Source organism: Tiliqua scincoides, chromosome 4, assembly GCF_035046505.1.
Source record: "Tiliqua scincoides isolate rTilSci1 chromosome 4, rTilSci1.hap2, whole genome shotgun sequence".
Lineage (NCBI taxonomy): Eukaryota > Metazoa > Chordata > Lepidosauria > Squamata > Scincidae > Tiliqua > Tiliqua scincoides.
The window spans coordinates 158195029-158221049 of NC_089824.1; the positions used below are offsets into that span (position 1 = coordinate 158195029).

Below are 26021 nucleotides of genomic sequence, written 5' to 3' on the forward strand. Positions count from 1 at the left end.
ACTATTTGTACTCTGTATCAACTGTGGAATATGTGACCTGGAATATGTGATACCAAGCATCCTCCTCATGTGTTACAGCAGCGATTTTCAATATTTTTCATCTCATGGCACACTGACAAGGCACTAAAAAGGCACGCATTCGGTTTTTTGACAATGGACAAGGCACACTGCACTTTTAGTGGGGGAACTCACATCCCCCATTGGCCCTACTAATAAATTACCATCCCTCCCACTCCTGTGGACCACTTGCGGCACCCCAATGTGGTGCAGCACAGTAGTTGAAAATGGCTGTGTTACAGGGTGCACTTTAGGTACACAGACTGAGTTTTAATGCATGAACCAGGCATTAAAACTCAGTCTGTGTACCTAAAGTGCACCCTGTAACTAATCTGTTTGGGGATTTCACAAATTGAAATGGGTTCCAAAAGCATTCTATGTTAACTGTGCTAATTGGTCCAATGCTTCATCATCTCCAACCAATCCCTTAGCAATAGTAAAAGTAGTACAATGGTTCTGCATAGAGGCCAACGTAGCCAGCCTTGGCAGAAATTCAGAGCCAGAATTTTAGCTAAGACATTTAGCTCTGACTTGGGAAAGAAGGGCACAACACCAAAACCAGGAAATTGTAGTGAGCAAACACAGCACAGGTATTTGTTTGAAATTTTTTGTTTCCACTTTAAAAAAAACAAAACCGTTTCAAAGGGGCTTACAAGAAATATGCAATTTACATCACGCAACAATGCAGAAAAGCAAGTAAATGTAGAAATTGTTAGCAGGGAAGAGAATTCAGCATTAGTCCCACATGAAAAAGGTTTGTATGTACTCTCTGAATGGTTTGGTTTACAGTCTTTGAGATGTTGGTTGCTACAGTGCATTTATTTTGAGTGTGTCTGTCATACAAAGTAACTAAAACCAATTCTGGAAACTGGGACTGGGGAAATCATGAAATGGCTAATATTATGCTAGGTGGAGGGGGGAACCATATAAATTAAACTATCTTTTCTTAAATGTTTTCAGCTTAATATTGGAATGTGATTGGTATTTGTTAAAACATTTAAATTTTTTTTGTTTCATGTCAGTAAGTGCCATGAAAGCAAAGTTTTGCTAAACCCATGGAAAACAGCATTCCTTAGGGGCTGATAATCTCATTTATAATCATGTCAGGGCAGGAGCAACCTTTTGCTGGAATTCTGTTTATGCTTCAAAAATTTCCTCTTTAATAATTTCTCCCCCTCCCACCCTCCCATCAAAAACCAGCCTGACTATATTTCTTTCCTGTGCAGTCAGTGCAAATAGAAGTCCAGAATGATTTGGCATTGTTCAGGAAACTGAACTGTCTGATGCTGATTAATGATGCTATCCATCCCTGAAGATAGTAATTCTCTCCTTCAGTGCTTAAGGAGGGGGAAATGGGCTCACCATTGAATTTCGTTCATCCCTGTTTTCTGGGGCATTTTTAGCATTTCGTAGGATGCTGGATTGTCGCAGCAACTGGATTGTCGCAGCAACTTGGGGTTGATAGCCACTTACTTGATGTTTTTTGGGTCATCAAAAGCAATGAGGAAAAGCAACCTGAATTCTACATATGGTAATCCAGTCTCAGATATCTGGAAAGCTTCCAAAATTCATCTCAAGCAGTCCGATAGTATGTCACACAGACATACGTAGCTATCTTATTGGTCAATGTAGCTGATGTCTGCTTTGACTCACAGGATTTCAGGCAGTGTTCTTTCTCAGCCCTGCTACCTGAGATACTTGGAAAAATGTAAAGGCCCCATGGGGTTGAAGCTGGGACTTTATACTGGCAAAGCAAGTCCTTTCACAGTGAACTAGGGTCCTTTCTGTGTCTGACCATAATTTTTAATTGGTCCCTGGTGGACACATTCAGCATGCTCGCCCTCACAAACCACATGGCACCTATACATTAAACTTTACCTACTAATTCAGTCAATGTGGCCATGGTGCCTGAGGCTGGGGTGTGTTACCACACTCATGTCCAACAAGGCCTTCCCCATGCCACCTCTAGGGCTGAGGGACACTGGGATCATTGTTGGACCCAAAGAATGTGGAGAGTAGCCCTTTGAAGCCAAGGTGCAAGGCTTCAGAAGCAGGGAGAAGAGGGAGTTAGAGCTTTTCCTCCTCATGGTTGGGCTAGACTGCTTCACTGGGTGCCTTGGTTGGGTCCATCCTTAATGAGAGCCACCTCCCTCTGCTCCCAGCCTTGAATAGCTATCTCCTCCTTGTCCAGTGGCTGGGAATCTGAGCTCAACCACACTCCACACAGGCTTGTTTGGCCCTTCTCCATCACATCCATCCTGTGACACCAGTATGTGATAGGTCAGTTCCCCCAGCAGCATAGGTATCTTCCAGCTTATCTGGAAATTGTGCTGGCAGGCCCAACATAACCTTCCCTTCTCTGCCTGGCTGGGCAGCTGAGCCAGAAGTTCCTTGGCCCAAACAGAAGTTGAGGAAGGCAGTTGGTGGTGGAACAGGGCAAGTCTGGCCCCAGACAGTGGGGCTGTCTAAATAGACCATAACTAGATGCAGACCATATCTGCATCATCGTAGGAGCAGAAATTTGTCATATCTAGGCCATTTTTAGACAGTGGTACTGTTACTCGATTACTAAGCACAATTCAAGATACTGCTTATTATTATCCACAAAGCCTTTAAATGTCCAGGAGTGCCTCAATTCATGTGATCCTCCTTGTCCAGTGGCTGGGAATCTGAGCTCAACCACACTCCACACAGGCTTGTTTGGCCCTTCTCCATCACATCCATCCTGTGACACCAGTATGTGATAGGTCAGTTTCCCCAGCAGCATAGGTATCTTCCAGCATATCTGGAAAATAGCATATCTATTGTTTAAAATCTGGGGAAGGGATGAAGAGGCAAGGTTCCCAGGGACATGATGGTCAGTGATACTCCAGTGTGCTCTCCCCATGCCAACTATATACTATTGAATTTTACAACAGTTCTTGACTGCATTTGTTTTTTTGTAAAGTATAGGTGTAACCTAATTATCCACAGATTTTTCTCCCGTGTTTTTATCTCAACGTTTTCTATAAATTCTTTCAACTAAAGGAAAAAGTCATTTAACCATAGCCTCATTAATGTGAGAGAGGGCAGCTGGCTGACAATCCATCTATCATTCTCCAGGCACTTAAAACAGCTTCACTCCAAGGCAAGTGACCCTCTCCCTTCACCCTGAGCATGTGAAAGAAGATCAGTTTGCATTCCTTCCTAGCACTTCCTTCTGGGTGAAGGGAGGGGTCGTTGCCTCAGAGTGAAGCCTTTCTAAGTGCCTGGAGAGAGACTGATTGATGGATTAATGACTCTGTCTTACATCACAAAGGTCAGCAAGGCTATTTTTAAATCAACTAGCAAAGGGACACTGTTTTTTAAATGGATTTGCTTTAATGTGATTTTTGCCATCCACGTGAGTTCTGGGAACAGAACCCTTGCAAATACTGAGACTCAACCTGTACTTTTACTTGGCCATGTTTTTAATGGTGTTTTATGTGGCTTAGATTTTGGGATGTCTGTAGCACTTTGGGTGTTATGCGATTTTTTCTTTGATTGTAAGACATAAAAATTTCTTAGAAATTATGAGAGTTAGATCAGGGAGATACGTATCTTAATGCCACTGAAAGATGTAAAGTTTATTGGATGAGCTTGGGCTAGGCCCTCTCAGCCTAACTGGGCTGCTGGGAAGGTAAAGAAGGGAATCACATAGCCTTCCCTGAGTTTCTCAGAGGAAAGACATGATAAGAACACAGCAGCAGCAATCTTAGTCAATTTTGCAAGCTACACGGAAAATAAATTTAAGTCCGGCTATAATAAATAATAATTTAATTTCAAAGAATCCAACAAAGGTAGATTGTTGGAATTGTTCACCTTTCATTACGGCCAGCAAATAAGGAGATAAAAACAAACAGGTTAGGGAGCAGACCTCCTGATACTCAAATTGTCACATTTTTGCAGATTTTGCAAATGTCACCAATGTCGCAGTTGATCATCTTAGTGGACAAGCAAATTAATTGTGGTATACACAGTTTTGTAAGGCGTGGTTGACCGAAGGTGGGAACAGTGTGTTGGTGTTTTGCTTTTTGATTCAGTCAAGACATATTTTGGCGAAGGACATAGAGGAGCTTATATCTCCCCATATACCCATTGCATTCTGTGGGTGGGGGGATGCCCTTGTGGAAAACAAAATCAAAATATAACTTCACCCCAAGTGCTTGTGTAACTATACAACCCTGAAGCCAATGTATTTTCACATCATTTTATATTTAGCTTTCCCCAAATGCCTGAAAACTAGAAGGAGCAAGTTCATAGCCAGCACATCACATTGAATTACCTTGTTGGTATATCTGGTCATAACAGCAACAGAAATCCCCGTGTTCCAGTTAAGGATCTGTCAGCATTGCTTTTATGAATGTCCTAACCCTCAAGTGCTTATAATTGCATTGAAAGAATTTGTATCTGCATATAGATATAGCTTAGTATATTGCACAAGTTCAATTTTATTCTTAATGCTGCAAAGGAATAAAGTTTTGCCATTTCAAACCTATACTGAATGCAACCACATTCATTTCAGTGGATAGGGGTGGAGAACATCCAAAGCATTTGGACATCTACTGTAAGGTTATCTGCTCAACCACTAGGGAAGAGGACAGTGGGGTGAAATGAACTTTGCAACTATGAATTCATCAAAATGTTTGCAAATGTTAAAATTCTCTATTGTAGAGGGAGAGTTCAGCTGAAGAGTGTCTAAGGCAGGGTTTTCAAACTGTGGGTCGTGACCCACCAAGTGGGTTGCAAGTTGATGTCAGGTGGGTCCCGAGAAGGTCCAAGCTGCCATCTTGGAATCTGGCAATTGAAGTGGATGCCGCTATCTTGGAAACTGCTTCTGTTATTACTTGCAGCAATCCTTGGGAGGGGGTGGCAATTCTCTTTTTGAATGGCTAATCTCCCCTCCTTAATTATTCAAGACGCCCTGCCCTTGCTCCTTTCACCCCTCTGCTTCCTTCCAAAGCAGTGCAGAGAAGCAGCTGAATCCCACTTCCAGGCAGCACTGCCTGCCTTTGTTATTATTTGCAGTGATTACTTGCTTCCAAGTGTTCTCCTTGGTCATTGCAGGAGTGGGGTGGGGGTCTCTTTCAGTACCAGAGCCATTTCTCTGCAGGTTTCCCTGCTAGATGGAATAACAAAGGGAGGCCCCTGCCACCACCCCTTCCAGCCACAAAGTGCTTCCTGATTAACTTCCCATTGAGCTCAGAAGTCTACTCAGAAGTAAGCCCTACTCTGAGTTCAGTGGCACTTGCTCCCAAGTAAGGTGGATCACACAGATACAAAATACTGGTGAAGAAAATGGCCATGTATGTGTCAATGTGGGTATTTTGATTCTGCAAGTGATATGATGGCAGGAGGATACTGTAATATATTTTGCACATGGAGAACCTCCCAGCAGGTCCCTGCCCCAAGGAGCTTATAAATAATTATCATAGCAGAGACAACAGAGGAAGGCAGGGGACTTCCTGAGTCTATAAACTTATGCACACTTGCTTTTGTATAAACCCCATTTATCTTTGTGAGACTTACAAGTGAATTTGCACACAACTGGGCTGCATAACACCCATGGCAAAACTCCAGCTTTTTTTTTTTTTACCTGAGAGTTAAATTTAGGAATTTAACTATTAGTATAATTTAACCTCATCTTGCCTCCACTTAGTCTTAGGTGAAGTGTAAATAACCTACTGTGGATTCAAATATTGCTTGACTGCTTTTTCATTTGGCTTCTGGAAGAGGAACAATAGACTGACTCACTTCAGATGGGGCAGTCACACTGCAGGTTGATCTTTTTTCTTTTTCTTAAGCAAATTAATGTGGGGAGGAGAATATCCATTCACACAAGTTGGAGCTGCAGTGTGATGCTGAGTGGTCCAGTATCAGTTGTGATACTACCCCCTTTATCTGGCCACCCCTTTGCCTCTTCTCTTTCTTTCTCTCTCTCTCTCTCTCTCTCTCTCTCTTTCTGGTTCTTTCCAACCTCCCCCACCTCTGCAATGACTGAACCCTGCCCTCCAGCCCTTCTCATCCCTCTGTCCCCATACCCTTAGACTGCAATCCTATGCACACTTTCCTGGGGGTAAGGAGTAAGCCCAACTTAACACAGTGGGGTTTACTTTTGAGTAGACATGCATAGGATTGTCCTGTTAATACAACATGTGCATAGTATGCAATACAACTCTAAGAGACTGGTTGATGACATTGTTAAGAGATGTATGTGGAGAGATGCATCTGTTGCAAAGAATGGTCTCTGAAATGCAAGGCAGGCAACAGTCCTTCCTTGGGCTCTCTTTGCAGCCTGCTGTTTGTTTGGCTTTTTTAGTTTTACTAAGCAAGACAAAGTTTTCTGAGCCTGACTTTCAATTTGTGACTTACTTTGCTCTGAGAAGCCATTGGTAGCGAGGGGGGGGGGAGAATTGGACGTAGTTTCTGAGCTGCAATATATTATTTTATCATTTGCAATTTGAGTTCCTAGGTGAGAACAGTGGTGTCACTTCCTACTTGATGACATCATTTCAGACTCTGGCATAACAATGATGGCACTTCCTGTTTGATGAAGTCACTTCTGGTCATGGGATCACTTCCAGGTTGATGACATCACTTCCGGTGGGTGCCGGTCAGGTTGTCATTCTCAGAAGTGGGTCCTGGCCTAAAACATGTGAGAACCACTGGTCTAAAGGAACTGCAGTGGCGTTGCTAAGGGGTGCGGGGGGTGATGCTCTAAAATCACAGGTTTAGGAGCTACCCCACCATGCCATACACTGTTGGATGCAGAATTCCCAGCGGAATGCAATGCAAAAAACAGAATTGAAATAGCTCCTTTCCTTCAAAAGTTATGGCCAAAAATCCGGAAAGAAAAAATGAATGGATCCCTATGGAAAGTGAAAGTGAGCCATATCGCATGTTTATTCATGAGGAGGCGCACTTGCCATAGTCCATCAGAAAGGGCAGGCTGAGAGGAATCCAACGACACCTGAATGGTCCTGATCCAATGAATGCAGCCCCCAAAAACACCCGAGAAGGAGGTCTCTGCCTCCCAGCTGCCCTATTGAACTCTATGGAAAGCAAAGCAGCCTCACAGTTGTGTTTACTCATGAGTAGGCAGACGAGCCTTGGCTGGTGGTCAGGCCAGGCAAAGGGGAATGTGAGGACACCAGAATGGTCCTGATCCAATGGAGCTGCTCCAGAAGGCAGCCTCCCCCCCTAAAAAGGATCAGAAAGAGGATTCAACTGGTAAGGGGAAGTTTTCTATTTTGCACTTGAAAACCCAGGTGGGTCTTTGTATTGATATGCCTTAAATAGAAGAACTTTAAATTGGGCACTGGGGAGGGCTGGAAATCTCACTGATTCTTTTGGGGGGTTGTTATTGCAGGCAGACTACAGAGTAAGCTCCATTGACCACTATGGGACTTACTTCAGAGTAGACATGCATAGGAGTGGGCTCACAGGCTGCAATCCTACCCACGCTTTCCTGAGAGTAAGCCCCATTGACCACAATAGAACTTACTTCAAAGTAGATTCACTTGTTGGAACAGGACTGACTCCCTCTTATTTATTTCTTTTAATTATTTATAATTATTTATTTTAATTTGCTTGATGATGTCACTTTTGGCCATGACATCACTTCCAATGGGCCCTGGACAGATTGTCATTCTAAAAAGTGGGTCCCAGTGCTAAAAGTTTGAGAACTGCTGCAATAAGGTGTTAATAAGTTGACATGGGGTGTGTGCGTGTGAGACTCTACAAGTTTTCAAAATCACTAAAATCAGAATTTGGAGGAATAATACCATCATGTTATATATCAATCAATGTGTAATTTCAAGCAGAATGCAACAAAACAAACCACATTGAAATATCTGTGTTCTAACAAAAAGGTACAGCCAAAAAACCAGTGGGGGCGGGGCGATGGTACATCACCACGATGGTGATGGCAATGGTGATGCACAGGCCTCCTGCACCAGTTCTAGTGATGCCACTGGGGAACTGAATGATCCTTCAGACTAGTTTAAAATCAACGGTATATGCAAACTATATAATTGTTAGCTGTTGAAATAAACCCATTGTTATTTTCATTGGTAGTTGTTTGCCTAGAGCAATGCAGAAACACAAAATGAACACAGTGGTGGGCATTGTGTCTTTGTAATCATATCTGAATGTCCATTATGAACTGCCTGAGTTCATGATGAACTAAACAAGTCTTAGAGATGCGACGTGCAGATTTTCAAAAGTTCTTCAGAATTCTCAGCTGCTTACATTTTTAAAAAGTAATTAAAAACAGATAGATAGAATTATTTGCTAGCTGAGAAACAAAATCTTTCCCCCACAGTCTTATGTCTCCAAGTGGGTGGTGAGGGCAAACATGCTATAAAACTTTGCAAACCAGATATGCACAGAAATGAAAGACCAATCTTAAGTGATGGAGGGCGGGGGAGGTGTTATGTGGTGGGGGGAGGGTGGGTGGCGGGCAGGCGTGTGGGCATACTGGGCCTAGGAAGGGATGGAGCCAGGACCTGACACTCCAGATCCTAACCCCCCATCCTGGGTGGCCCAGCCTAGTGCCAAGCTGCTTGGATCTGTGCCACCTCTTTAGGTGGCACTGGTCTGAGTAGCCTCATTAGGGCCACTGTCGTGTTAGCCGAGGAAAGGGGAGTAGGGTAAATTGCCAGGGAAATCCCCAGGAAAGGGCAAAGGTTGTGCCACTGTCAGCCCCAACACTGCACTGGATACAGTGCAGGCAGGCCAGCCAACCAACTTGCCTGTTCCAGTACAAGATAGGATTGGGCTGCCCATAAAAGACTCATTCGCATGCTAAGGGCTTCTATAGCACTGTTTGTCAATGCAACACGTGTCACATGCATTATGTCTTACTTTCACCATTATAAAAAAAATCATAACCAAGTAATCTTGGCATGGGTATTGTACATATATCTGCTTCACACATTATATATTAGGTATACCCATAAAACTATTTCTGTGCATACATCAGAACGTAACAAATAAACTTTTCCAACATGTTCATTATAGCAGTGCACTGGTAAGGTAACTGGGATTGGCTGTAGTCAATCTGAAGAGACCAGGCTGACATTTCTGTGAATCTAGTACTGACTGTGTGTGCTCTTTTCTGCATTTGCAAATAAACCAAAAACCAAACTAGATGCTAACAAACATACAGCTGCCACAAAAATCAGTAGTCCTACATTCAGCCTTCCACTAATATTTAGAATGTGTCGATGGCCTCAGCACAACTTGCTGCATTACTCCACAGCCTTCCAGTCAATGTTGTGCGGCGGGAATTGAGAAACCAGATTGGATCCCAAGGTTTTCTGGGCCCTGGAGTGGTCCTCCAACACACTTCTCTCTGGGTGACTTTGAAGAGTGGCAGATATAGTAGTGGTTTCCACTCTTCCTTGCTACTGCTGTCACTGTTCACTTGCAGGGGCATAACCAATCTCACAGAAGCAGGTCAGCTAAGCAAGAAGCTGGCCAAATCAGTCATTGGAAGAAATGGATCATGGAGCTGCAACTATACTGCATGATAGGAGACTTGTGCAGCATACAGCGACATGAATGAGGATAAGTTTATTTCAGGGCCAATGATAAGATCAGCGGAGTGGGAGCAGAGACCCCATTTGGGAGACACAAAGGCCTGATCTTTGGTCTAAGAGTCCTGGATGTCTATGGGTTAGTCAGGAAGAGAACAGGAGTCTTCTCTTTTAAGGTTCTATGAATCAATTGGGATGGGGGCAGCAAGTAAGAATAGCAGCTGCTGTCACCACTGAATTAGAACCTGAAGGGCAAGAGCGATGGTGGCAATGAGAAGCAGCTGTAGCTGCCACTACCAACACCTTTGAATTGGCAGGTGCTCAACACTACCAATCCTTGACCTGTGGGAAATGAAGAACACCATGACTTCTCAGGGCATGAGTAAGTTCTACTTGATGTTACAGGGTGGTGTAGAGGAGCTAAACAATTGCTTTTCAGTGGCAGCCACACGTTTAGCTAAACCTCTAGTTAGGTCCAAAGACATTTGTATCTGCCAAAGGAAAGACTACCTGCTGCTTGAGGAACTTGGGATATAGCATTATACCCCTTCCCCTGACTTCCTTGAAAATGTTCATTGAATTACGGTCCAAAAATCTTTAAAATCTGGTACATAAATTCATGTAACACACTCTTTCTGACCTTATACGGATGGGTTAACACATATAGTAAGTCGTTCCTACTCATTGTTGATTATCACCTTCCAGCTTGTTCTGATTCAATCTCAACTGGTCACAGGGTGATTTTTTAATTCATTTCACACGGTCAAAGCTTGGTTTTGAGTACACATATTGTGTTCTCAGTATTTATATCTTGAGCTACTTCCAGACACCACTTCCAACAGCAACCATAGCACTAAACCAGAAACTGCAAAAGAAAGCAGCTCTATACACAGGTTCTTCATATTGTAATGATTCTGAGCTATCATTGTTTTGGCATAGTGGTAACCATGCTAACCATGCTAACTGATCCTGCTGGTTCATCTGGGCTGGCAGCAATTAGCACATGGATGGGCATTTTGAGTGTGAAGGGTGTAGGGTCTGGTGATCTGATTGAATGTGCCACTCCGACACAAAAGATGACTTCCGAAATTATTCTCGGAAAACCAAAGTTCTTTTTCTTTGCTACATGCAACAAAGCTTAGGAGACCCTCACACAGTTCCGCATCATTATTATCAACAATTATTACCACAATGACTCACCTGCAGCACTTCTGGTCAGTCCAGTTTAGTTACAGGAAAAGGCAAGGCACTGTGAAATAGGTTTCAGCTTCTGTGCATCTGAGGAGGAGGAATAAAATAGCAACAGTTCTAGCAGTAACACTGCAAACTCAGCTGAACCCTAGCAATGAAGGGTCATCCCTTTCAATTTTACAACAGGCATCTATTTTAAAGATTTCAAAAGGGCATGTCTTGATTATGCTGTTAAAGCATTTCAAGTGCCTGATAAGCCTTTTAATTCATCCTCACAAGCACTTTGGAGCTAGGAAACTCTTTTCTCTTTCTCTAGGATGAAATCCAGGCAATTAAAGAATTGTCCAATTCTGCCTTGTAAGTCCACAGCTAAATTGCTATTTGAGCCAGGGACACAGCTATTATTCTTTCTAATAGATCAATGCATCTTCTGGATGGCTTGGTCACCTCACACCTCCTCCCAAAGTATAGTATGAGCTCTGGAAAAGGTTTGTTTTGAAACTTGTTTCAAAGATGGTGTTGATCAGCTGCACAGAAGAGAAGCCAAAATTAAAATGGAGTTGCCAAGCAAGGGTGCTTTGCATGTTTGCCTTCCCTATAAAGTTGTCCCCTTTCTGGCAGTCTTTCACAGGGCAGTCAAAAGGAGAAAAAGTGTTTGCAGCAACTGCGTGGAGGCAGGGGAAGGACAGCGAATGTGTCCCCATTGCTGAATAATTGGGTCAACACCATCTAGCCATGCTGCACTGGTGAGCAATACAACCATCACTGCTATATTGCAAATCAGGGCACATCAGCCCAATTGGCTTCCACAAAGGAGATGCATTCTCTGCCTTCAGCATGCTAGGTGAGGGGAATACGGAGGTGAGGGAAGAGGAATTGCCCCCCATTACTACCATATAGTCAAGTCTGTCTCAACGCCAGTACAATATCATTTCACTCACTATAAGATCCCTGATTAGATGTGATCACACAGTGAGAACTGAAGGGAAAATAGTGCCCAAGGAAAGGCACTGAGGCAACACCTGTAAGAGACATGAAAAATGTACATTTGGGACTTTTGGGGGCACCCTTGGTATAATTTTCATGCCAAAATTGTTAACAACCGTTTGGCGCAGCCCCACCAAGGAGTATGTGAAATGTGAACATTATTGGCCAGGAAGAGAGCAGGGATACTGAATTCGGATGGGAAGCGCAAAAAGTGTTTTATGGAAGGCACAACAACATGAAAGGTCAGAGGAGGCAAAATCTTGTTATACACATAAATGGCAAAGTGATACCATGAAGGCACGGATGCTGCCTTGGAGGAGAGGTTTGCTATGTGAACCTGCTGTGACCTTTCCTTTGTCACAGTGTTGACACTTTAAAAAGACACGCCTCATGGTACACCACCCCTTAAAGTTCACACACTTACTGGTGATACCTTTTTCATTATATCATGACCCTCAAAAGGATGCTGGGATATACAACTAGATTCACAAGATTTATCAACATTGAATCCGTTTATCAGCATTGCGTAAGAACATGATCTTGGGTAGTGCTGCTATTATGACAGAGCCAGACAACTGCAAACTCAGATGCCATACATCTTGAACGTTTGCATTAACAGTGTTAGCGTAGGCTTCATCACGCACACCAAAACTCACTGAGCAATGAAAGGTCATTTTATTTCACTGCTATTCCAATAAAACCACATCAAAGCAGTGCAAGCTTGTTTTTTAGATCACATGGCCTTTGGAAGAAGAGGTAGTGATAATCAAAAATATCTATTTCCCAACAATATTAAAATTCCTTTTGTGTAACTAGCCAAATGATATCACCTTGCCTGTTCCCATCTCTTTCTGCAAGCTGTGTCTTGAGAAGCCTTATCAACTTTAAAGAAACATTTTAACAAATGCCCCTTGCTAGATATATTCTTCATCATTGTTGAAATTAAATTGTTAGTTTTCATATCTGTCAAAACAAAAACAAAAGAAAACAGATCTAGACTTTAAAATAATAAAGATTTGATGTGATTCTCTTGTTGCAATATTCCAATATGCAATATTCCAATATGTCTGTTCCATGCCGATGCTGATCTAACAGGAACAGTAAAGTGACCCTACAATCCCAAATACATTCAATAATACAATTAGTGTTCTCTATACACACACAAACACACACACACAAATTACAACCACTTAATTACTTTTTAACTTTAGTTTACATTGCTAGAACAATCAGATTTTCTATGCATGCTTTCCTTGGAGTAAACCTCATTGAACACACAACAGGACTTATTTCTCAGTAGGCATGCATAGGACTGTGCTATTAAATGATAATAGAAAGTACTGAGTCATGGACAAAATACAACACTATTAAGATGTTGAGGAGGATTTTGCATATGAAGAAATAGGCATCAAGTGAGCGTTCTTGCAACTGAAGCAGGAAATGAAAGAATGACTCACAGATGGACACATTTGTTGTTGTTTTCATGATCTTTTGCAATGTGTTTGCTGGTTTCCACAGCCTTGTTTAAATTCAAGCAAAGACCTTTTTGTACCAGCTCTGTAGGATTTCATTGGCGAGTTGTACATTTAATTCTCCATAGCAGATGGTGATGTGTGGGTGAAGTGCTGTATATTTGTGACAGATTCCTTATCCTACAAAATTAATTGCTTCATACCGAGACTTAAAATCAGAGTACGTAGTAATATTTGCTAAAACTATTCTTTGCCTGTAGTTTTTAAGGACATATACAGCACAAAATGTGGCTTTTGTGTATTTGCATGAATGAGTAAATAAAAGCAGTCATGACTTCCAGACTGAAAAGATATTGCAGTTGTAAATTTGAAATTCACTTGTAAATATGTCAGATTTTGGGCCAGAGCATTAGCTTCCCCAGATGTTGCTACAAAGAAGGTTGCTAAGGATATTAATCAGTGTTCAATTATACACAGCACAATGGAGACCTCAGAGTGTTTGTGTTTTCTACAAGCTTCCATATTCTATAAAGATCTTTTAAAGAATAAATCAAAATAAAAAAAGAAATTTTTTGCTATCTGTACCAAATTTAAATATGCTTGAAAACATAGGTCGTTAAAAGCACGATCAGATTACCATGCCAACAGGTGACACCTCTAACCAACAGTCATTAACACCAACTATTGTAAGTATACAGAGATTTAAGAAAACCATGTTTAAGTTCAGATTTTATCAAATCGCTTTTTCAATCAACTGTTAGAACTACATCCTCCTACCCAAGAAAACCTTATGGTCAATTTGGCTATCAGTACTTGATTGGGCGCAATCCTCTTTGGGCACAATCCTATCCTGCGCTGGAACAGGAAAGCCAAGACGCTTGCACTGTATCCAGGGCAGGATAGTGGCCATCAGCCAGAGGCAAGGGGAAATATTTACCCTTATCTCCAGGTAAGGGCCGCTGGCCCTTGCAATACCTCTTGCGCCACCTCTTGAGGTGGCACAAGTCTGAGGAGAGCGGAGTGGAAGTCGCTCTGTTCTTCTCGGGAACAGGGGTTGGGATCTGGCATAACTGCCAGATCCCAGCCCTGCCTTCTGCTCCTTGCCCGCCCCGGGGCCACCCACCGCCTGCCCTCCCCCTGCCCCGGAATGCCTCCCTCCCACCTCCTCCCCATCTCCCCCTGCCTACCTTTGGTCCTTGCTTCAGCACATCCAAGCCAACGCAAGGCGCTCGGAGGAAGCCAGCGCAGAGGCTTCCGTCAGCCTCCGCATGCTGGTGCCTCTCTGAGCGCTGGCCCAGCTTCCTCCTGAGGCCAGCGCAAGGGACTTGCACCAAGTCAAGGGCAGGATTGGGCCCTTTATCGTTGAAACCATATACTATCTTACAACAAAGTTGCATATTCAGTAATACCCCCCCCCAATGGTGCTTCCTTTAGCACCGATTTGTTATAGCACTTTGTCCAGGTATGATTGACAGCTATTCTAGCCGATGAGAACAGTGCATTCTGGGAAGTATGGGACAAAATCAGCACGTTTCCTGCTTCCTAGACATAGCTGAACTCCTATAGCCCTGTTTCACACAGTGCTCAACCTACTGGAATAGATCCCCCATGAGATCTGTACGTATGTTCCTCAGCCCAGCAAGAATGTTCTCCAAGCAGATTTGCTCTCATAGGAGTTCAGTATAATAGGTTGTTGTGCAAGGAACTGCTAGGTGCCACGCCATCAGCCTGCACATCTAGAATGGCTATCCCCCCACCCCTATGGCAGATTACTATAAACTTCTGGATAGGCTACGACTAGCAGAGCAACCAGGACTAGCAGAGCACATTGCTAAAAATTTTAATAATAATTGCTAAGAAGTATGTCAGAAACAGAAAACTAACCAGAGGTAATTGGGCTATTAGTTGAAAAGGGTATATACAGAATGCACTGGATGAAGGTGGGAACTTGCAGAAGAACTGATGAGTCTTCACTACAGAAGTGGATGGAATGATGTCCACACCTAATTATTTTAAGTTAAAGCATTGGTAGAACATTACCAAATATGAAGATGAAACAACTGACAATAAAAAAAGGAAAGGTGTCGGATATACATTTTAAAAATAAACTATCTACCCTAGAGGGCTTAGATAGCATTCATCTGAAGAGGTTACTCATCAGTGAAACTCCCTATTAACATATGTGTCACCATTAACATCAGCACCCATGCCCAAGGAAGGTGTCAATACTTAACTGTAGGTAGTGTCAGGATCAGGTCCCAGTGGAGATTCAGAAGAAGTTAAATCCAGGGTGGGATTGTTAACAAACAGTATGTCCACATGGGATAGTGACAGCTCAGGGTGTTAAGCAATGCACTGTTAAAAACCGAGCTTTGGATGAAGGTTAGGAGATACATTCAGGTGGATTGGTAACAGGAGATTACAGATGTCAAGTAGGTCTAAGGAGGCAAGAAGAGTGTGAGATAAGGCTAGCGGCAAAAGGGAGAGCAAAGGGCACCTCTTGCCTGGCAAGCTTCTGGGCTTACTTGAAAGCATGTGTAGGGATCCAGAGTCAGCATGAACTAGTCAAGATCCTGAGGACTGCAATTAGTTGTGGTCTTCTTAGAGCAGTGATATTCAACCTTTTTCACTGGCAAGGAACTAAAACGGTCAAGGCACACCATCAGCTTTTTGACAATTGACAAGGCACACTGTGCTGTCATTGGGGGCTCACATCCCCCAATGGTCCTATTGATAAATGACCCTCTCCCAAATTCCCGCGGCACACCTGGGGACCATTTGTGGCACACCAGTGTGCCACGGCACAGTGGTTGAAAATGGCTACCTTAGAGACTGGCTGTCTCTGTGAACTATACCTGTCCTTCTGATGTGAGGACTTTGGAAGGGTAGGAACTTATTCCAAGTTCTAAATTGTAATACTAAACAAGCAGTACACTTACTTTTTTACATTTATGATGGAAGTATATAAAAGTCAAATCTGTGAGGTTCTATTCGACTTGCATAGTATCAAGATAAGGAATTCAGAGAGGATATGCAGGATTAAGGATGGCTCAGGTTTCAGCAACTCTCAAAGAGGTCTGTGGGACAAGGCAAGGCTGCAGTCCAAGGCACAATTGGGAAACCTGATCACCACCAGGGGTAGCCCAAATTTCACTGACATCATGGAGACCATCCCTTTATTTCTTCCATCATAGTGAATAAGAGATACATTTAAGGGATGACTCTGTAATCCTCGATAGTCTCATGTCACTGACAGGCACATCATGGAACAACATGTACAAAGTACTGCATGCACACTGTATTACACTCTTTAAGGTCTCTGCACTATACAGGTTTCCAGATTAGTTATATAATTTCCACATTAGTTATATACAATAAACACACACACAGATGATAGAATGCTATTTCTCTTCCCCCCCACCTCCTGTAACATAACCAAAATCACATTTATTTAAGGCTATAAGCTGGGAGAAAAACCCAACATTTCATAGCATAGATCTAATTATTCTCACCACATTCTCATTTAATCTTTTCCTAAAAGAGTTTATTATTAGCCAAGGTCCTGGATAACTGCATGCTATTGTGCAACTCACTGATACATTTTTCAAAGTTTGGCTATGCAGCGTTGCAGTTTAATGAGTTACATATTTTCAATTAGCAAGTAAACCTTAGAAAAACATGAACACAGAATGAATATTTGTATTGTATTTAAGGAGATTCATGATAAATCTTCCAAAGAAGAGTTTGTTCTGGCTGTAAACAAGGTAGAGAAATCTATTAAAACTTGAAATGAATTTACATGGCAAGTGTGCTAAAATCTAGGCCAAATTAAAACTTAGTAATAATTCAGCAGGCACTATTGCAGCATAACCTAAAAAGTGCTGTTGCGAGATGTTTGCTGGCTAGAAGCAATCCCATAGTCACCAATACTGTTGCTCTAGAGATGCTTAATGGATTGCATTAAATGATTTTTTTTTCTCTTTCACTGGGGCCAAACCTTCCTGATTCTCTTGAGTTCTTTATTTAATATGTGCAGATCACTGTGGTTTCCTAGCATGTTCTGCACTCTACCCACCTATTTATACCCCTGGTGATATACCAAAGGTAATAAGTTACTTTTGTGTGCATGATCACTTAACTAGAGAGATAAGATAGCTAAGAGTCTGAATTTTGCCAGGGGCTCTTTAATCTTTCAATAAACTGTACACTTATTCACCCCTTGCAAATTTAAATGCAGAGGCTAAGACCACTGAAGGGATTGTTACTGCAGGATCATTGATCATGCAAGTTCACTATTGCCATTCAAAATGCTATGCTTATAATCTTCTGAATTCATATTATCGTTCAAGTAACATTGTCAAATCTTATGATCAGCCCAGAGCCGGTCTTGAACACAGACATATAAGGAAGTGACATGCACTGTTTGTCACCATCCAACTAAGAAAAAAACAGGGAACTACTGGAAAACCTGTCAGACAAGCAAGGAAGCTTAACCGTACAGACCTATATGGCTCTAATGAATGTTTCTAGGGTCTTAAAGCCCAATCCTATGCATGTCTACTCAGAAGTAAATCCCATTATAGCCAATTGGGATTACTCCCAAGTGAGTGTGGATAGGATTGCAGTCTCATTTCTCTGAGCAACGAAACGACTCAAGCCACTGTGCTGCCCGTGATATCACCCTCACTTTTTGTCTAACCTCTGCCTTGTTTCTCTTCTCCCTTATCCAAGTTGTTAAGACCTGGGTCTGCACCAGAAGGCTCTTTTCCTGGAGCTAAACTACATATGTCTTTCTAATCTTGCTAATAGAATTGTTTTAAAAATTATGCCTATCAGCTCAAGGCACTGAAGCAGGGTCACGCTATGGCTGCTGGGAAGGAAGTCGTGTCTTTATATTCCCCAGCAGCAATATCAACCAACTTTGTCAAGAAACAAGAGGCTGATTTCATGTCTCATGGCTGTGTGGGAGTGCTTCTATGAAAAACAAAGCTTCATCCAGCACACTAAGGCTTGGCAGCTCTGTTCTCATAGATACATTGGCACAGCTTTTATTTCTCCACTATCACTGCTAACAGCAGTAGTGAGGTTGGTCAGCAGGCTTGGTTAAGAGAGAAAACAGAGCTTCTTCTTCCTATTCAGGATTAGCCTATCACTCGCTGGCCAAGAATTTTCTAAGAAAATGCAGCTATGCGCCTTTAGTTGCACGTATAGTGAAGGAGCGGGAGCTGGTGTCCAGCACTGCAAATGCTACTAGAATTAAAAGTATGGGAGATACAGGGAGGGCAGTTAATTACAGAAATGATGTAGCTGCAATTATGAAGACACCTGAACACGTTTAAAAATATGGCAAATCCATAGCCATTCTACACACTTTCATTTATTGTCTGGACAATTTAAATACAAATAATTCAAACACAACAAAGTTATGAAAAAAAACATTTACATTACTTCCCCTCAGAAATGATCTAAACTAGCAGTTAAACATGAAGTCATACATTGTAACTAAAATATACAACTGCCTGGTCCTAAGAAAGGTTTTTATTTTTAAATTTCTGATAGTAAAACACATTGTAGAGAAAAGATTCTGACATGCCTTTCCCACTAATGCTTAGAAATTACATCAAAACATTCCCAGCAAACTTCGCTCATTCACAGCAGATGGTGTAGAAAGGTTTTCCCCAAACATTGAATGAGGGTATTTTCTTTTGGTTTGAAACTAAAATCATTTTAAATTGTAAAGGAACGGATACAATTTAGAATGCAGCCTTTGCTTTTCAATTATTGGTTTACTACAAAATGTTTGCTTTGTCAGTATGGAAAAAAATGTACTTGGTTTACATGCAGTTAGTGGGTATAGCATGGAAAAAATGCACAAAATAAGCACAAGGTATAAAGAACCATAACGTTTTATTACCATTAAGACTAAACTGGTATTGAAAAGATTTTATATAACAAGACAAGAAAAGCAATAGCAAATTTAACTATCAACTAGATTATGCATAGCGAGTAACTGTTTCTAGTACTCAGGGAAGAGCATGACCTTTTTTTGTTTTAAATATATAACCATACAAAGCACAGACATACGAAAAAGATCAGTGCACTGGACATGGGAGAGCACTCCCTCAGTCATTCTGTTCCCTTAGCTCTCTTTCCCCCAATTGGAAATACATTAAAATAAAGACCCAGTTGTTGTTTTTTTCTACTGTGTAGTAAGAAAAAAATATTCACAACAAACATGACAATATATCAAACGATAGTTCTCTACACAAGTTACCTTGATACCTCTTGCCACTTAAGTATCATAAGAAAACATTTTAAGACATATACAAACAAAACTAGCAAAGTGTTACAACTTAGAATAAGTTAACGAAAAGAAAAAAATAACTTTTATATATATATATATATATATTTATATATTATATATACACATACACACACAACAAAATGACACAATAATATGCTTCTTCCCATAGTTTAAGTAAACAAATAAGTAGACTAGCCAAACTAGCAATATCTGATTTGGCATATGCGTCACATCAGCAATTAAATAAATAAGTGTTTCAAGCAACATAAAGAGTGTTTCAAATGTGCCAACGTAGCCCAATTTATATCAGTATGGGCTAGAAAGTGAATCTGAAAATTCTTAACAAATTTAAAGCAAATGTACTTTTTTCCTCTAAACACATTACATTTAACTATGATACTAAGATATGTAAATAATTTTGTAGCACCTACTGCTCAAACAAAGGAAGTTTTTGATTAAAATTAATTTTTTTCCAAAACTTTTGTTCTGCTGATATATCCCATACTGATGACTTAAAGAAAAACCATCCTGCAACTTATCTCCTTGCTTTTGGGTTTTGACTGTGGGTAACTGTGTGCCTGGGAAGAACACTCTCCCGTTCTGTATTTAATATTTTTATTACATGCTATGAAAAGATACGAAGATCATCTGTTTGTAACCCATCCTTCAAAAAACAATCTACTTAATCCAGTTTAAAACACACATCTTGATCTCTAAAAAGTTACCAGTGCAGTATGAACATGACAAAGTTGTCAATTTCCCCTAAATTAGCCAGTCAAAATATTTTTTTTCTCAAATCCAGATTCTCTTGTAAAAATTCTTTATATTTTATAAAAATAGATTTTTCTTGAAACCCATTTTCAGCAAAGAGACCACCTCTTTGGCAACATTGTTAATGTTATTTAAACTGTTATGTCATCAGGTATCCCCCCTTTTACCCTATCCCTAACAGAAGACTGTTTAGTTCACATGATACAAAAAAAAAAGGAAAAATAAAAAAAGTTGCAAAATTATGCTTTTCGTTTTGCAATTTTTATTGTTCCTCTTTAATTTATGTTGGGGGTTTACCAATCTGATTGGATCAAACATTTTGGAAAAAAAAGAGCAAAATTTGCTAATCCCATTAGTTTGTAAAAATGGTTTTAGGTTTTTCAGTTTTTTGTTTCAAATGAGTGAATGGTCATCTTAAAAAGATCCACCTTCAAGGAAGGTAGTAAAACTAGCTGGCCGGGTAAAAATCCCTGCACATTGTTATCTATGTATATCATAATCAACAACGACAGCTATGAAAGAACATTCAATGCATCAAAGGTTTTTTTTCTTTTTTTCTAAGCATTATAAAATCCTTTCCTGTTCACAGGATATCCAATGTTTTAATACTTAGGCAACACTGGCTTATAAAAGTCCATGTTTGAGTATAAGCCTTGAAGAGTTTTTTTGTTCGTATATATATTTATATATATATATATATATTATTTATAATAATTATTATTAAGGATATGAAATTCAGGATTTATGGGTTTTGTTGGTTTTAAAGGAAACTTGCAATACTCGGTCTCCTAAGCGATATCCATTAAGGCTGGCAATTGCCATGGCGGCTTCATCATAGTTGGTCATGGTGACAAAGCCAAATCCCTTGCACTTGTTGGTGTTGAAGTCGCGGATCACCTTGACATTATTGACTGCTCCAAAGGGACCAAATAGCTGCCATAGCACGCTTTCATCCGAGTCAGGTGATAAGTTGTAGACAAAGATGCACCATCCAGTTCCAGTGTGGCCAGGAATATTCATTCCCACAAGGCTTGTCATCCCATCAATAGTGATTGGGGAAAACCTAACAGAGTATCAAAGAAAAAGAAGACAAAAAAAAGAGGGCTAATCTAGACAACAGTTTTCAAGCATAGAGTACATGAAGAACAAAATGTAGACACAAACAAAAATCTGCTACACTTTCTATAGTGCTCTGTGGTAAAGAATCATGTCCTATTATAATTTTCTGTTATATATTACAAAATGCTTTGGAGGCAACATTGTTATGCTCAATGTACCAAACTGAATTTTGTGAGTCAGTACTCTCCTTACGAGTATACAGTCAAACTCTGCAGTCAAAGAGCACTTGTGGTCAAAGGGACACTTCTTTATATTATAATTAACTGTTTTTCTGATTAGTCTATAGCAGGGGTGTCCAAAGTTTTTGGCAGGAGGGCCACAGCAGCTCTCTGACACTCTGTCGGGGGCCGGGGGAAAAAAAGAATTAATTTACATTTCAAATTTGAATAAATTTACATAAGTTTACATAAATGAATATATTAAAGATGAACTTATAAGAATGAATGAAGGTCTTGCAATAGCTCAATGCCTATAAAAGGCCTTGCACAAAGCAAAGTTGGCCTTTCCTTTGCTGCCACTACTGCATCACAGACATGAAACAGCAAGCAGTGGAGGGAGCTCTCATCCCACAGCTCACATGAAAGGTCAAACAGTCGCCCTCATGCTGAGAGAAGTTGCATTGGGCCAGTGCGGGCTTCAACAAATCTCTGGAGGGCCAGAGGCTCATTGGAGACTGGGGGCTCCCTGAGAGCCGCATTGAGAGACCTCGAGGGCCGCAAGTGGCCGCCGGGCCGGGGTTTGGGCACCCCTGGTCTATAGCTAAAAGCTTTTCTGCTTAATGAAAACTTGCATGCTGACTCCTTGGTCAGTTCAAAAAAAGGTATCACAGTATTTTGTATTTGTTCTTCTTCTTTACCAAATATGACAAAAACTACTTAAGCAAAAAACATCATTGCTTGCACTTGTGGAAAATGGCATGTTAAAAAGGAATGTGTATAGAAATTAAACAGTAAATTTATGTGAAACTATTCTGAGTCTAAACAAAGTATATGAGAGGTTTTGCTTTCCTACAACTATGTGGCATGAAATACAAATGTGTATTAGTGGGAACAGTTCTCTCTTTTTGAAAATATCTATAATTAAAGAGGGCAAGGATTTGCCCCAAAGAGTCACTTCTGGGTCTACCTGCTGGTTTCAGAAAAAGGAATGAGCGAATCTACTTTTTAAAATATTACTTACCATACTATTAACTAATACGTGCAAGTTTTCAAATGTTTAGAAACATTTTAGAAATGTTTTCAAATGTTTAGAAACTCTCTCTCTCTCTCTCTCTCTCTCTCTCTCTCTCTCTCTCACACACACACACACACACACACACACACACACACACACACACTTTTCCTACTCTGAAAAATTCTCCAAGTAGATTCCAAGGTCCAGGCAGGAACTATGAGATAGCTGCTTTAAAACTTACCGCATTGACATCCATAATCAGTTGGGGAGGTGGTAGCCTGTTGCTTCCAATTGTGCTGGTAAGCCCACAGGTAACTGCCCCTCCACAGCTGCCCAGAAATCAAAGAAAGGCAAAGTGGAAGGGTGATAATCAGAGTTTAGCAGTGCGTCAGATAGTTCAAACACAACTGTTTACCCACATGATTAAAGGTGGCAGGTGGTAAGCTTTAAAGCAGCCACTATGTGCTCTCAGTCTTCTGAATCTAGCCCTTGTGCATGGTAAATGTGTACATTATCACCTCTGAAGTGCAGCATAAATGTTTATTCCACAACAGTTAGGTAGGTTGGGAAGACCTGAGGAAAAATGTGAGAGCTTGGTCTCTGAGTATGCATGGCTCTCTATATCTTTTCAGAAGGAAGGCTAATAGCAGGATCACAATATTGTACTCCAGAAATACCAAGAGTACACACTGTACATCAGTGTAATGTGCAACATGGGACATATGCACTCACAGTTTATGTGTAATATTCTAAATTTCCCTTTTCTGGGGTGGAAAAGATCACAGGACATGGACAAATGCACAGACACCTGCATATGTCCTAAGTCATGTTATTGTGACAGGTCTATGAGGGCCCACTGCCACCACACATGTAGCATTTCTGAATTATAAATGTATGAAATGGCCCTTCCTCTCTTTTCTTTAACTTCTGTGCTGTGCTGTGCTGATGTGTGTGGATTATTAATAGAAAAGCCATACTAATACGATGCCCTCATGACATCATGACAGTACTTTCAAAGTTCCAGTAATCAAAGTATGAAATCAAAATCGGAACAAGCAAACCTTATGAAATTAAAAGCAGACAAACCATAAGCTCCAAATTACTGGAACACCTGTAACAAAGGAAACTTAGGCCTGATTAAGGTGCACACAGTTACACTGATTTAAATTAGGCAGAAGAACATTATTAGTTCCCTAAAAATTTCAGCCACTATTGGTTTTAAGTCACATTTTCAGTGACGATTTCACACTAACAGCTCTGTGACATGAAATCCTTGTTACTACAAAGTCTTCCTTAGTGAGACTTAAAAAAACTATTTAACAGCGAAGTCTAGGAATCAGAATGCTTGTAGCTGTTGCACCTAAACCATCTTAGAAGGCCACCTGTAACAAAAGAAAAAGGTGGGGAAAAATCCACACACACTTTTGTTCGTGCGCATGTTTGTGCATGGTGTTAAAGAAAACCAACTGAAGTCCAAACTAAAAGACAGAAAACATTTGGCATGCTGGTGGAAAAAAGAAGGAATTAAAAACAAAATAAAGTTAGTGAATTAAAAAAAAATTATAGCACCAATCTGTGCCAACATGGACATCTGGCAATCTGTGGAATTCTAATTACCTCTTTACGCCATAGGCCATATTAAGCAAATTGTCCAGCCTGAAAAGAGAAGGAGGGTCTCTGGGTTAATGTCTCACAGATGGCAAGATTGCTCAATGGAACTTTTATTAATAATGCTCCATTTTCAAAGAAGAAAATCTAGACATAATCTCCTGTACATCTAGTGGGTTTAATCAATCAGTAAATATAAATCCGTCTCTACTTCCACAACAAATAAATGCCATTTTTTGATGTGCCAATAATGAAGAAAGGTAACATTCTACCATCTCAATATTTGATTCAGAAAAGATTTTCATTTATTTTTCTTGTGCACTCTCCATTACAATGCAACAGTTAACATACTTGTAATTATTTACCTTTCTATTGCCTAAAAGCCTGTGAAGAGAATTCCATAAGCTGAAAAATGTTAAGTTGAACATGTTAGCTGAAGTTATTTGGGATTCTAGGTTTTTCCACCTAAAATGCATGGTTGCTTTTATACATTTTTTGGTGTAATTTGTACACCACCTTTTAAGCTGAAGATTTCCAAGTAGTTTACATAGAATTTTAAACAACAAAATACAATAGATACTCGCCTATAGTACGTAAAATTTTTGCCAAGTAATCAAGTTCCATCTCCAAGTCAGAGGGCAGAGCTTTTCAACTCTGAAAAGTTTCGTTTCTTGCTCAAGAGGGTCATTAGAAGCAATGCAGAGATTAATTTCTATAGTAACTTTGCTGGGAAATTCCAGCCAAAGTTAACCTTTTATTCTCCTCTGTTCCATTTTGCAAATGCTGCTGCAGCCTGGTTCTGTTTTGCATTTCAGCAGAGATCTGTTTTTTTCAACACCAGCATGGGACCCTCCTTTCCATTTGAAGCAAAGTTCCAGGCTACAATTCAATGCACCATTACTTAAGAATAACACCCATGGAAAGCAGTGGGTCTACTTCTGAGTAAAAGGGGTTGCAAATATAAGCAGCTGCATCTCTCTGCTGTGAATTGAATTGCACACTCCCAGTTATGTGTTATGGGTTGCATGTAGAGCTTCTGGCTTAACACACCAGACACCTTAAAAGTGGATTTGATTCATGGTTCTCCTGCAGTGGTTCCCAACCTTTTTCACTTGCATATCTCTTGGCAGACCATTTCCATAAATTGTACCCTTCATATTAGCAAAATGTTTGTAATTAATAATACAAGCTCTCATCTCCTCTATATGAAAGCCCAGACTTCATGTATTTATCACAGTGTTTTCTCTTTTTATCTGTTTGAAGAACAGAAGACTCTGCCTTTGCACTGTTTTGCACCAGAAGTGTGCTGAGAAATTGCACTTTCCATATTATGTTTCAGCTTTTTTACTGTGCTGGTTTTCAATTACTGGTTCATAGATGAATTGATGACCAAAAACTAGCTATTGGTGGGGCTTTCACAGCCAACTAGCTACCTTCCTTCCTGCCTTGCTGGCCCTGCAAAGCATTCTGGAGCACGACCTGCCTTTTTCTGCCATTATGCCATTCTTTTTCAAGTACCCCTAAAGGTCCCTGTTGAGTGCCCCTGGGAGTACATCAATCCCAGGTTGGGAACCACTGTTCTACTGCTATGTAGTTTACAGTGCACGGATAGTGTTTACAAAAAGGTGGTGAAGACCAGAATTTAAAAAGAATAAAAATGTATCTTATGATGTTTTACTATGTTTTTAATAAATTATAAACTGTACAGTTCTTAGGTAACAATTACTGGTAAGTTATTTTTCAGGATCTGGCCTCAGGTAAAATCAGTCAAAACTATAGTCA

The 26021-nt window shown here is 40.6% G+C and overlaps 1 protein-coding gene across 2 annotated transcripts in view; it reads right to left on the reverse strand.

Moving 5' to 3' along the window:
* Positions 1 to 21074: 21074 nt before the first annotated feature.
* The window catches only part of ELAVL4 (ELAV like RNA binding protein 4), a 124861-nt gene continuing 119914 nt past the window's right edge, over positions 21075 to 26021 (reverse strand). Inside the window, exons 6-8 of one of the 2 annotated variants that reach the window (XM_066623202.1) lie at positions 24249 to 24287; positions 22584 to 22586; positions 21075 to 21402 (exon numbers count right to left, since the gene is read on the reverse strand). In XM_066623202.1, the coding sequence (XP_066479299.1) occupies positions 21075 to 21402; positions 22584 to 22586; positions 24249 to 24287 (370 nt within the window). The remainder of the gene's footprint in view (positions 21403 to 22583; positions 22587 to 24248; positions 24288 to 26021) is intronic. The other variant, XM_066623201.1, reaches the window with a different exon arrangement.